At 36.0% G+C, this 13,519-nt stretch overlaps 1 protein-coding gene and 1 long non-coding RNA gene across 5 annotated transcripts in view; one reads left to right on the forward strand and one right to left on the reverse strand.

Annotated features, from left to right (window-relative positions):
* Nucleotides 1-10,560, forward strand: part of LOC141378670 (uncharacterized) — a 34,056-nt gene extending 23,496 nt beyond the window's left edge. Inside the window, exon 4 of the long non-coding RNA XR_015515411.1 lies at nt 10,463-10,560. This is a non-coding gene — a long non-coding RNA (uncharacterized LOC141378670). The remainder of the gene's footprint in view (nt 1-10,462) is intronic.
* psmd8 (proteasome 26S subunit, non-ATPase 8) lies at nt 907-8,961 on the reverse strand. Of its 4 annotated transcripts, none has more exons than XR_015514242.1 (7): nt 8,809-8,930; nt 6,550-6,622; nt 6,361-6,463; nt 4,245-4,410; nt 4,064-4,164; nt 3,020-3,956; nt 907-1,813 (listed from the first exon to the last, which is right to left on the reverse strand). XR_015514242.1 is itself a non-coding variant. In XM_087291858.1 (7 exons), the coding sequence occupies exons 3-7, from the start codon at nt 6,393-6,395 to the stop codon at nt 1,513-1,515; spliced, it is 552 nt and encodes a 183-aa protein (XP_087147984.1). In that variant the 5' UTR covers nt 6,396-6,463; nt 6,550-6,679; nt 8,768-8,930; the 3' UTR covers nt 907-1,512. The 4 variants fall into 4 exon arrangements, 2 of the variants coding, with proteins under 2 accessions (XP_087147984.1, NP_001002131.1); XR_015514241.1 differs by having other exon boundaries at nt 907-1,796; nt 3,007-3,956; XM_087291858.1 differs by having other exon boundaries at nt 907-1,650; nt 3,845-3,956; nt 6,550-6,679; nt 8,768-8,930.
* Nucleotides 10,561-13,519: the final 2,959 nt, after the last annotated feature.

The raw sequence follows: 13,519 nt of genomic DNA on the forward strand, positions 1-13,519 counted from the left end.
CGGGGCGAACGTGCAAACTCCGCACAGAAACGTTGGCTGGCCCGGTAAGGACTAGAACCAGAGACGCTCTTGCTGTGAGGCAACAGTGCTAGCTACTAGGCCACCATGCCACTTTTCTAGGAAAGGAAGAGTAGGGGTGGAAGGGGGTATTCTTCAAACGAAGATGACTGTGGTATGAAACTTAAGCCCAAGTTTTTTTATAATCCTGAATGATTCTAGCATGTCAGACTGCACGAACATGACACCCATGTCACACTATAAGTTCTCAGCCGTCATAAAGTCAGACTGAACGACAATGAAGACACGCCAAACACAAAAAAAAAAATGCCACCGGAGTTTGACGTCCTCCACCCGTGACACTTTTACTATACTGCTTTCTGAAACGATTCCCCACAGCAAATGTAAACAATCTGTAGCTGCAAATTTTGCACACGGCGTGTCTCAATAATAAAACCAATAAGAAAAAACAGTTTTGACATTTCCCTGTGGTCATTTCAATTGTTGCATGGATTTCGCTTCTTGTGGATTAGATTCTGTGCTCCGATTGGTTCTTGGATTGACGCTCATCGCAGCTGTTGTCACACTGCAGGAAAGTGTCTGAAATCTTCTAACAGTGCCAGAACTTCATCGGAGGAAAAATCTGATCGCAACGAGCTGTCTGTGAACATGTCAAACCAACAATCAAAGATCAACGATTTTAGCCTAGGATTTCAGAAATCTTAAATTAAATTTGTCTCAGAGGACAAAATCATGGCTGAAATCTCACAGTGTGAGCAGGGCTTTAGGGTATTTATAGTGGCTTAGGAATTGTCTGATTGGCGAATCATAAATCGGATAATGCAGGGTCAGCCGCAAGCAATCATAAGCAACTGATCCCCTCGAAATAAGTTTATAAATAAACTTCACTTATAAGAATCAGAAAAAACAGTTTTATTTACTATGAACTGTCACTTCCTTTTGACAATTTGGGGGATTTTTATCCCATTACAGGATAAACAAAGAAAAACATCTGCAAACTTTTAACCAATCCTCTCACAGTTGCTAGGATACAAGGCGGAGAGTACAATAATTCAATGAATACTCCTGGGATTACATTGAATAAGCAGTGAAGTTTAGCTTCCATCCCCAACATACTATCTAGACCCACTTTTCCAAACTCTCAAACTCACTTTTGTTAAAAAAAACCCATTAAACATTGAGGGGAAAAAACAACTTGATATTCAAACTATACGTATTAAATGTTTATTTCCAAAAAAACTTAGAGCGGTTATTAGATGATCACCAGTAATGCAAGAGAGTTACTGAAAACACACATCCAACACACAATCATACCAAGAGACCCTGATACAGGCAGATATTGATCATTCGTAGGCCTCTGAGATCCATTATTTGTGGGTGTGTCATCCGCTGTCTAAACTGAGTCCAGATATATGGCCACTGTACAATGCTTTTATTTGTATGTTTGGATGAACAAATGTGAACCTTTATGTATACATGTGTCAAATATCCACACTACACAATCATTTCCAGCTGTCTTGCATACTCGATGACTTGTTTGGCCAGTTCTGTGGAGGGGATGGTCACCTCCTCTGTCTTTTGATGCTGGGTGCTGAATGAGTAGTATCCATCAGGACTCTGGGTCCAGTTTCTCTGCGGAGCACAAAAGTCAAAACGTCAACATTGTAATGCGTGGAAAATACATCGCTATAAAAAAACTGACTCTATTTAAAATTGAAAGGCCACTTGTTGCACAGCTTTGAGCTGACTCAAACCCAACCTGTTTCTCAACCACGTTCCTGGAGGACCACCAACACTGCATGTTTTGGAAGTCTCTCCTTTGTCTGTCACACCCAAGTGTGCCGCAAGCCTACGTTTGAGTGAAGGTTTCGGCCGTTAGATCGCCCCCTGGGGGCTGGCTGCAGTACAAGTCATAAAGCCCGCCTCCTCCGTGTTAATGAAGGAGACTTGAGCCCAAATAAAAAAAAATATTACACTTGCAATAAAATGTCCCGAAAGATAGTTCTGGTCGATTAAGGCTCTGGTTATTGTGCTGAAATAGGTGCAGATCTTCATTTTTGTAAACAGTTTGTTTTTAGCAGTAATTTAATGCTGGGCGTGTCATCGTGATTGACAGCTGTGATTGACAGTTTCTCAAAGCGCGGCGTCTGAGCTTCGGCAGGAGACTGAAGTAGACTGAAATGTTATTATTCGATTTCTGTGTTATTTTACCATGACAAAATAAGTTCAGCAGTAAACTACAGTTTCTGACATACATGATCCTGGTGGAACACTGTTTATTCGCTAAGTTCAGGGCTTTATTAGTTTGCTGATACACGCCTAGCCACCCAGATAGCAAAACACAGTTCCGGCTAGATTCTCGCCTGCCGGAGACTTATCTCTCAGAGCTCAGACTGACTAATGTTACCTCTGCTGGACCAACTCCGGATGCCTGGACTCACTACCCAATTCCAGCCCGAGTCAATCAAGCCAGATGCGGCGGCCGAGCGAGCAGGCGCTGCCGCATGCGAGCCGGAATCAGCCCGCGACGCCGCGAGTAAGTTATGCGCTGCGGCCTGGAGCTGGCGCGATTGAATATATAAAACCCTCATATTTGTTAACGTTATTACATCCATTTGTGTTGATATGACAGCAAACGCATGCTGAGAAGTTCGGGGGGCGTAGTTGATTTTACATAAAGCGTTTGATTGGAAGCTCGACTCTGCTCATTTTCGCGGCTCCTCCTCTGGCTCCATCAGACAGTCCTTCTGCGCATGTCTGGCTCCAATTTCAGCAGTCTTTTGCGACAGTTTGTGCCCGTCAAGCAGGCGTTTTGCCCTCAAGGCGTTCAATGGGAAAAAGGGCTGTCGTGTCGTCCATATTTTTTACAGTCATTGGTCACACCCATTACAGGTCTTTCAGTCTCTGCTAATGAGCTGATGATCTGAATCAGTGGTGTTTGGTTAAGGAGACATGGAAAATGTGCAGAGCTGGTGGTCCTCCAGGAACAAGGTTGAGAAACTGCTGTAGTTGACTCGGTTTATGTTGAGGCAACTCAAAAAGCTCTGCAGTAAATTCAGTAAGTTCAATAAATTTAAGTTGAGTCAACTATTTTTGTCTGTTGTTTGACCTGAGCCAATCTCAAATGTTTGTTTTAATGCAACGCTTGGGCAGTATAATGCTAAATTCTGATTGAAATAACCAGGCAGCAGTATAGTGAAAATGTTTATGTCCCCCATATAGCTGGGCGCAGTGCGCAAATGAATATGTAAATAACATCTCTTGTTTTTTCAAATGTACCATTTAGGGCTGAGAAAATAAACCACTGCACTTCGAATCAAGAAATGATTCTGCATCCATTCTGAAATTTTCTAAATGCATTGCAATTCTCTCTTGAATAGAGGTCAGTTTTTACGACCAGATGTTGCTGTATGCTATCAGTCACACTTGTTACACATACCAGCTAAATGTATAACAATCATTGATAAAAGTTAATTATTTTATTGAAAACATTTTAAGCTAATTATAGCGGTATGTTCACACCAGATGCGGATGAAGGGTCAAGTGCGAGTGACTTACATATTAAGGCCCAATACCAATTTCATTTTTGTACCCCTACCTTTTCTCATGCGTTGGCGCCGTTTCAGTGGCGTCGCTCACTGCAGAAGTTGAAAATTTCTCAACTTTTCAAGCGCCAAACGGACGCATCAGCCAATCAGATTGTTTAATGCAAATACACCAGTTCAGACAGTAGTCGATTACGGACTAATTTCATTGGCTGAGGCTGCTATGAAGATCCTGTCAGCCCCAAATTCAGACATTTATGAGAAACACATTAAACACTTACTTTCTTTGCATAGTCTGTCATCTTTTTTGGAGAGGAAAAGAAAAGCACCCGCGTGGCTTCATTGAATTGAATCTGTTCATATGCTTTCTCTATACAACCTGCAATCTCATCTCTACAAACAAAACACAAGACATGTAAATGACTCGGTAAAGACCAAATCTATTCAAGACAGTTAAATCATCAACACTGAGATAATTAGACCACAAATAAAACCCCTACCGGATGGTATCAAGAAGAGTATCAATAAAGAAGGTGTAGCTCTCCGCGGGAATATTTCCTTTGGCAAGAAATACCTTGTTGTAACTGCCCTCCATCAGATACTGAAATTAAGAAAGAAAAAGGTAGGAAAAAAGCAGACATTTGCTGTACAAGTTCAATTTAAGTGACAAGTGTCTCAAACCTGCTCTAATGAAACTGGGTGTCTGATGTAGACGTTCGTCTGGATGTCCTTTGCGCTCAGTCTTTCCAGCTCTGTGTGAAATTCAGACACTCGGTTCTGAGAGAGCAGGAAGAGCAGGTTTAGTCCCAGCAACTGGTGCCTGTAGGCCGACTCAGGCAACTCATCCCTGTGACATTTCAGAAGATGGGGAATTGTAACAGGAGCAAAGACAGGCAAAAATCCTTATTCTTGAAAGTAATAGTTTGCAGTATACAACCATTGAAAATGGATAATTATATATGCATATAATGGCCTTAAACAAATACCCTAAATCTGTCTCCAATATTTCCTTTGAATGTACATTTCATCACACTGTTTTAGGAACCAACAGCAAAATTTTGTTAAATTTGGGTATTACATTTTTCGGTTTAACTTTTGCAACAGTTTAGTATTTAAAAAAGTATTAAAATTAGTATGTATTTACTATTTAAATCTGTGGTTGGAAATGGCAAAAGTAAAGGATATAGTTTAACTTTCATTTTGCTATATATCTTTGCATATAAGAACGAGCCTCGTCCTCTTTACCTTTACTTTACTCCTTTACTTTCGTGAATCAGTAAACGTTGTTGTACGCACTCCACTGAAGACATCCATTAGCCTACATTCATTAGCCTACAGTTTTTACACTAACAATTTTGTTAGTTAAGAGCAAAGATTTTTTTCAAAACTATTTATAAATTCAGTTCTAATTTCCTGCAACCGAATAAATAATCAATAATAAAAAAGTGTTACATCCAAACACACGTCCTGCTCTTATGCCACATATGGTGATGCGTCTACAAAACACAAAAAGGTGAACAAATCTAAACTTGTTTTTATTAAAACAAATATAAATATGCACAAAATAATTAATACTGCTATTAATAACAACATTATAATAAAAATGCTAATTGTCATGAATAAACTGAAAAAAGCCCCCCACACATGAAGGCATAGAGAGGGCGTTTATGTAGTAAATAATATTTTTTGTAACATTTTAATCCTTTATTCTTTTTAATGTAAATATATTTGTGTATTGCTGTACATCCCGTTTTGAACCTATATAGGCGCATAACTAACGCGCTCTGCATTGGACTTTAGACCTGCTATTTCTGTTTCTCAAAATAGCAACGCTCCAACAATGCGCCTTAACACACCTCCTTTATAGACCGACACACCTTTGAGTCCAGAAAGTGGCGCAAATGGATTTGCCATTTAAACAACGTGGCACGAATCGTGAAAATTAGGGTTGCGCTGGTCTGAAAATAGCAACAAATCACGCCAAACATGCCGGGTGTATTATAGGGCTCTTAGACTGCATCAAACTGTCTAAAATTTATAAAACAACAAATGGAACACTGTTCCTTGTTATAACACCATGTCTACACCAAAAACAATTGAGCATAGTACACAAAAAAAAAAAAAAATCAGTGTGCATATTTATGTCACAGGCTTCAATTACAGATTTGATCTTCTAACATGCACAAATACAGAGTTTCCAAAATGTTTCAATCCCCATGCTTATCTTCCTTTTAAAAGCAGTCTAAAAATGTTCTATTTCCAGTGATAACAGGTGTATATATATTTCTTACCTATATTTATCAGCATAAACATGCCTTTTCTGTCCAGTTGAGCTGCCAATGCAACTACTACTGGAATACTGGAATATTTAGTTGTAAACATGATCAATAATTTGTTCGGCAAACTGAACTCTTCCATCTCTTTTTTCCCCCAAGCACTTGTGCCATTTCTAACATGAAGTGGTTTTGCCACTAAAAGTTTTTGTTCAGTGTAGACAAAGTGTTAGGATCACACAGAAGGTAAGGCAAAAGCAATTTTTCCACCCATTTTTGCATCTGTCTCATATTTCTACTTCAAAAACATTGACCTTCTTCTGCAACTATACTGTCATATGGTACTGGTATGTCATACTTGCACAAAATATGGCCGATAGGTTTCAATAATGTTGTTGGACACACAAATAGTTTTGGAACATACAGGATGTTTTATAGTACAAGGACCTTTTTATATGCAAAAAACCCAAAAGAAAATTTCAATTTATGGCAGCTGAGTGAGATATGATGGAAAACTGAATTACTTGTAATCAAAGTAGTAGCATTTAAGCTGAGCCATGTAGCGTTCAAATGAGGGGATGTCTTTCTTCAGAATGCTCCACAGCGCTCCAATCTCCAAAACATCTCCTTAAAGAAAAATGACATCATAAAAGAAATTTATCAGTTGTTTCAGCTACACACATCTCATTCAAATACAATTTATTTATACTCACGTGCGAGGATAAGCTGCTGTTTGGTTAGTTTGGTCCCAGTGGTTGGTAGAAAGTTCAACTCCAACAGGGAAATCTTTGGAAAAAAATAAAACTCAATCACACACAACACAATGGATTTAACACATGACAACTGCATTAAATATGAGTCTTGAAGGAATAGTTCACCCGAAAATCAAATCTTACTATTTCCTCACATAAAGGTTTGTAACCACTTGAGGGTTTCTTACTTCAGTAAAACACAAAAGAAGAGATTTTACAGAGAGCTGAAAACCTGTAACCATTGGCTTCCATACACTACCTGACAAAAGTCTTGTCATTGATCCCAGTTGTCAGAGCAACAAATAATAACTTGACTTCTAGTTGATTATTTGTAATAGTGGCAGAAGGTGGATTTATCTGATGACTCATCTGTTGAACTGCATCCCAATCAAATACTGCAGAAGACCAACTGGACGCAAGATTCTTAAAGAAATCAGTCAAGTTTGGTGAAGGAAAATTCATGGTTTGGGGTTACATTCAGTATGGGGGCATGCAAGAGATCTGCAGAGTGGATGGCAACATCAACAGCCTGAGGTATTAAGACATTTGTGCTGCCCATTACATTACAAACCACAGAAGAGGGCAAATTCTTCAGCAGGATAGCGCTCCTCATATACTTCAGTCTCCACATTAAAGTTCCTGAAAGCAAAGCAGGTCAAGGTGCTCCAGGATTGGCCAGCCCAGTCACCAGCCTCCCAGTCACTAGCCTTGATGATCTCTGGGATAGGGTTAGGCTGATAGATGATGTCATCGTCCCTCGCCGATGGCCAATAGACAACACGATGTTGAGCTGGCATCGCCGATCCTCTGCCCTGCCACTGTCGCCAACCCACTTGCGAAAAATACACACTTTGGCCCCGTTTACACTAATACGTCTTAGTGTTAAAATGCCATTTTAGAACGTAAATGATCCACATCCACACCGTGTTTTACCTAGCATTTCTGAACAGCTCTCCGTCCGCTGAAAACGCATGTCACGTTACCACACACACACACACACACACACACACACTGTCATGTGCTCCTCTGAGCTCCAGAAAGAGCAGTGCATGACAGACAGTTTATCAAGGATGTACCGCTGGATCGCGTCTCACTATAGTTGTTTAACGTGATATTCAGACATCCTAAGTATCCCGGAAGTTCAAGGAGTCTCTATGCATTTGCGGGACTCATAATGCCTGCAAACAAGTGATAATCTCCTGGAAATTGCGCGTCTCCCTCCTGGTCCTCAAGTAAGTCGCGCACCCTTCTCACCCCCGGATACCTCCTCGCTCTTCAGATGCTGGTGCGCACTCTATCAAACACCCCCAACCCAATAATTAAAAATCAAGGCATGATCATATTTTATTGTGATAAAATCTGCGTTATCTAGAGGCCTTTGCCTTTTATATAAGCCACCTCTGATAGTAAATGATCAACTAGAAGTCAAGTTATTATTAAGTTGTTCCTAAAACTTGGATCGGCGACAAGACTTTTGTCAGGTAGTTTAGTATTTGTTTTTCCTACTATGAAAGTCAGTGCTTACAGGTTTTCAGTTTTTTGCTCCGGTTTCCCCCACAAGTCCAAAGACATGTGCTATAGGTCAATTGGGTAGGCTAAATTGCCGGTAGTGCATGTGTGTGTGAATAATAGTGTATGGGTGTTTCCCAGTGTTGGGTTGCAGCTGGAAGGGCATCGGCTGCATAAAACTTATGCTGGGTAAGTTGGCGGTTCTTTCCGCTGTGGCGAGCACTGAATAATAAAGGGACTAAGCCGAAAAGAAAATGAATTAGCACTATTTAATCGACTGAATAATGTTGTACTTTGATACTCATTGGCTGCTCACATGATTTCACAATTTAGAATTTGCAAAAAAATTCCTAAATGAAACTACATTATTAAGGAGAAAGTCTGAATATGCTCATATAAAACAGCTTTACCCAGATCACACACACGCTGTCATCTTGTGTCACTGCTAACGTAACGTTATTTAAATTCGAGGTTTGCTAGCTAACTTTTTACTTTAAGGGTTAACAAACGCAAAGTCTCACAATTTACAAAACAATACAAGTTTTACGTAACGTCCATAAACTAAAACACACAATGAAGCGTTTGTTGATGAGCGTGAATCCGTCGTAATGGACTCAATATAGCTGCACTGCTAACTGCTCTTCAGGCCACAACTACAGCTTATCTGTACAGTTTTTACATATTTTTTCTGTTACATAAAATCGATCTTACCTTTAACTTGCTCAAGAGCTCACCGCATTTATTGAGGTTTGGGTTCTTTTTATTCCACTCGGCTTTCAATGTTTCATATAATCCCGCAGTCTCTTTCAACACAGACGCCATGGTGATTCTGCAAAAATGTACGACACCGGCCTGTCAGAACACGGCAGTATTCTGTCGTAAAGATCGTTCGTGTTACTGTGGAAACCAGGAAAAGCACATATTTTGGGTGAAACCATTGCAGTCTTTCTTAACGAATATGACATTTATTTGCTTTATTCATATATTATTTTCATTTATTCACTTTAGATGTATCAAATAATATTATTATCAACAAAATATATAGTTTTGTTTAAAAATATTGACGTTTTGGTGTAGCAGTTGTCATAATGCTTAGGAGTGCGGGCTTGTTTTTAAGAAGATTCATTATTATTGGTGAAAACAGCCATACTGTTAATACATAAATTTAACTAAATATATTAAATAAGTATATGTATTTCACGAATTATATTAACAATTTTAATATTTAACTAGGTATATTAGTTGGCAGTTCATTCCGCTGTGGTGACTCCTAATGAGGGATTGAGCCGGGACTAAGGAAAATGAATGAATGAATGAAAGAAGCATATAGTTTTTAATGAAGTATATTAAATAAGTGTATTTAATGATGTATATTAAATATATTACTATTTAACTAAGTATATTAAATAAGTGTATTTAACGAAGTATATTAAGTATGTTAATATTTAACTTATTATATTAGTATTTAACAAAGTATATTAAATAAGTGTATTTAACGAAGTATATTAATATTTAGCTTATTATATTAGTATTTAACAAAGTATATCAAATAAGTGTATTTAACGAAGTATATTAAGTATATTAATATTTAAATTATTATATTAGTATTTAACAAAGTATATTAAACAAGTGTATTTAGCGAAGTATATTAAGTATAAATGTAAATGTATATTAACATTTAACTAATTATATTAGTATTTAACAAAGTATATTAAACAAGTGTATTTAACGAAGTATGTTAAGTATAAATGTAAATGTATATTAACATTTAACTAATTATATTAGTATTTAACAAAGTATATTAAACCATTGTATTTAACGAAGTATATTAAGTATAAATGTAAATGTATATTATCATTTAACTAACATTAGTATTTAACGAAGTATATTAAATAAGTGTATTTAATGAAATATATCAAGTATAGTAACATTTAACTAAGTATATTAAACAAGTATAAGTATTTAACAAAGTGTATTAAGTATATTACTATTTAACTAAGTATATTAGCATTTAACAAAGTATATTAAATAAGTGTATTTAACGAAGTATATTAAGTATATTATTATTTAACTATTTATATTAGTATTTAACTAAGTATATTAAATAAGTATTTGTATTTAATGAAGTAGCAGTGGTTAGAATGATCGCCTCACAGCAAGAAGGTCGCTGGTTTGAGCCTCGGCTGGGTCAGTTGGCATTTCTGTGTGGAGTTTGCATGTTCTCCCCATGTTTGCGTGGGTTTCCTAGGGTGCTCCGGTTTCCCCCACAGTCCAAAGACATGCAGTACAGGTTAATTGAATAAGCTAAATTGGCCGTAGTGTATGTGTGTGAATACAAGAGTGTATGAGTGTTTCTCATCGTTAGGTTGCGGCTCAAATGGCATCCGCTGTGTAAAAGATATGCTGGATAAGTTGGCAGTTCATTCCGCTGTGGTGACGCCGAATCAATAAAGGGACTAAGCTGAAAAGAAAATGATGAATGAAATATAAAGTTCTGCGTACAGGTAATACATGTATTTATTAATTTATGTGTATTTAATTACTTCATAATATTCATTTGTGTTCAGTCTACATAGAAACAGTGGTGTGAAATCAATAGACCATTTATTATTAAATAACCTTTTAAAAGTCACACTTTAAACTATTTTGATTCTGTTTATGCTTGTTTTGTTAATTTATGTCTTGACATCTCATTTAGACAATAAAATCTAAATCAGTAATACTGCTTAGTATATTGAAGAAATTTATAGAGGATCCTGTTTTTGTTATTATTTTTGTCCTGTATGTAATTTTTATGTAATTTTATATTTTGTGCTTTGTTTTATACGTTATGACGAACGTGTTTATATGGTTTTATCTGACTGTACTTGTGTCATACTGCAATAATAAATAAATAGACAAACTTCCATTCAGACGTTATTATGGGAGTCGTGTAATTATGTATCAGCGCCATCTGCTGGACACTGTAGACAGCGACAGTCACACTAGTGTACTTTATTGCTAACAACTTTGAATAATAAGAGCGTTTATAGTTCACTTTCGATTTGAAATAGGTGTAATAACCGATTTATTGACAAAAAAAGGTCAATTATCGATTAATACGCTCCTCCGCTCGGTTATGACCATAGGCGGTTATGACAAGGCTAAACACAAGACTTCTCTACTGTAATGGATGCACATGCGCACAAATGAGATAAAGAGGAAGGAGTGGGTGGAGGTGGCGGATGAAAAGTGCGATATTTCTGTCACACCAGGCGGGCAGCAATGACATTAAAGCACTGGGGAACGATCGTGAATGTCCAGGCCACACCCAAACTACGCAATATACAAGCACAACTTTAAATGCGACCAATCAGTGGGGGTAAACAAGTCAAAGACCACGCCCCTCGTACGCTTCATAAAAAGGGGCTTTTTTATGAGGGGGCAAATGGTTAATTTTAGCCTTTATTACACAGAAGCCAATCCTCCACTGTAACGCTTGAGGTCGCACCACCCCTTATTTGTGATGTTTAGGACAGAGGGCCAATCACAGCCCCCAATGTTTCATCAAAACAGACTCCTTTGTCATAAAAACATCCGGACCCAAGGTGAAGCTGTACAGACAACCGCCTGTTTGTTATTGTGGAGGCCATCCTCGGACTTTATCTCACTGTTGTGGGGAAATGTACCTTATATAGAAGATAATCAGCATAAAATGAGAAAGATTTGTAAATAGTAAAATTCTGTATGAGAATTTTTAATGATATTGATAATAAAATGAGCAAAGCAAATTCATATTGGTGGTGTTTTTCATTTAAAATAAATTAGTTACACTATTTGTTTTGGCATATTTTAATAGGAATCGTAACTATATGTGATTAATTGACTAGTCTTCATTAATTAAAGTGAATAATGAAAGGAAAAGTATTGTTACCGTTCAAGCACATTTTAAAACTATAATTTTGCTGTGTACTTGTTATCTTAAGAATTGTAGTGTTTCATATAAATGTTTTTTAACATGTATGCTCAAAAGTTGAACTGTAGACAACGAAACTTGACAGTGTTAAACAATGTTTTAATTGAAAAAAAAAAAACGCAAGATTTTGATGTCATTTTAATTACATTTGCTTCATTGTTTTTTCAATTTTTGTTACGTGTACATTGTTATAATCCGAACAGACTGAAGAGAACATAGCTAGATGTCATGTATTTTTATTTAAAATAAATATTATAAATATTATAAATATAAATAAGAAAAATAATCATTTTAAAACTTCTTTTAACAAAATTAATTAGTTACTTTTTTGCTTTGGCATATTTTGATAGGAATTATAACCATAATCGACTAATCATCTTCATTAATCGAAGTGATGAATAAAAGGAAAAGTAGTGCTACAGTTCGCTCATTATACAAACATAATTTTGCAATGTTGTTATATTAAGCATTGTGTTTCGTATTAAATTTTTGAACGTGTATACTGAAAAGTTCAACTGTGGGCAACGAAACTTGACAGTGTTAAACAACATTTTAATTAAAAAAAGGCAAAGAGACGATTTTGATGGCATTTTCATGACATTTTTTTCCATTTTTGTTGTGTTTATTGTTATAATTCCTTCGAAAATACTGTTAAACCGAAGAGAACAAAGCTAGATGTAATTTACTTTCATTTAAAATTATTATCCTAAATAAGAAATGATTTTATTTAAGCAAAATAATCTCTTTTTTATTAATTAGTTGTGTTTTTTGTTTTGGCACATTATGATAGTAATTGTAACAATAACTAATCATCTAAATAATCAAAGTGAATAATAAGGAAAAGTAGTGTTACAGTTCAAGCCCATTGTATGTATATTCTTTTGCAGTTTACTTGTTATATTATACATTGTAGTGTTGTATATTAAATTAATTAGCATGCATACTCAAAACTGTAGACAACAAAAATTGACAGTGTTAAACAATATTTTAATTGAAAAAAGGTGAAGACAAGAATTTGATGTCATTTGAATTACATTTTTTCCCCATTTTTGTTACGTGTACATTGTTATAATCCGAACAGACCGAAGAGAACATAGCTAGATGTCATGTATTTTTATTTAAAATAAATATTATAAATTAGAAATGATTTTATTCTAAGCTAAATAATAATTTTAAAACCTTTTTAAAATAAAATTAATTAGTTACTTTTTTATTTTGGCATATTTTGATAGGAATCGTAATCGACTAATCAATTACTATTATGAAGTGAATAATGAAAGGAAAAGTAGTGCTACAGTTCAAGCACATTATATAAATATCATTTTGCTGTGTACTTGATATATTAAACATTTGTATTATATTTTGTAGTTTCATATTAAATTATTCTAAGTATATACTGAAGAGTTCAAATGTAAACAACAAAACTTGACAGTATTTAACTATAATTTAATTGAAAAAAGAAAAAAA

Source organism: Danio rerio, chromosome 18, assembly GCF_052040795.2.
Source record: "Danio rerio strain M-AB ecotype USA chromosome 18, GRCz13ab, whole genome shotgun sequence".
Classification (NCBI taxonomy): domain Eukaryota; kingdom Metazoa; phylum Chordata; class Actinopteri; order Cypriniformes; family Danionidae; genus Danio; species Danio rerio.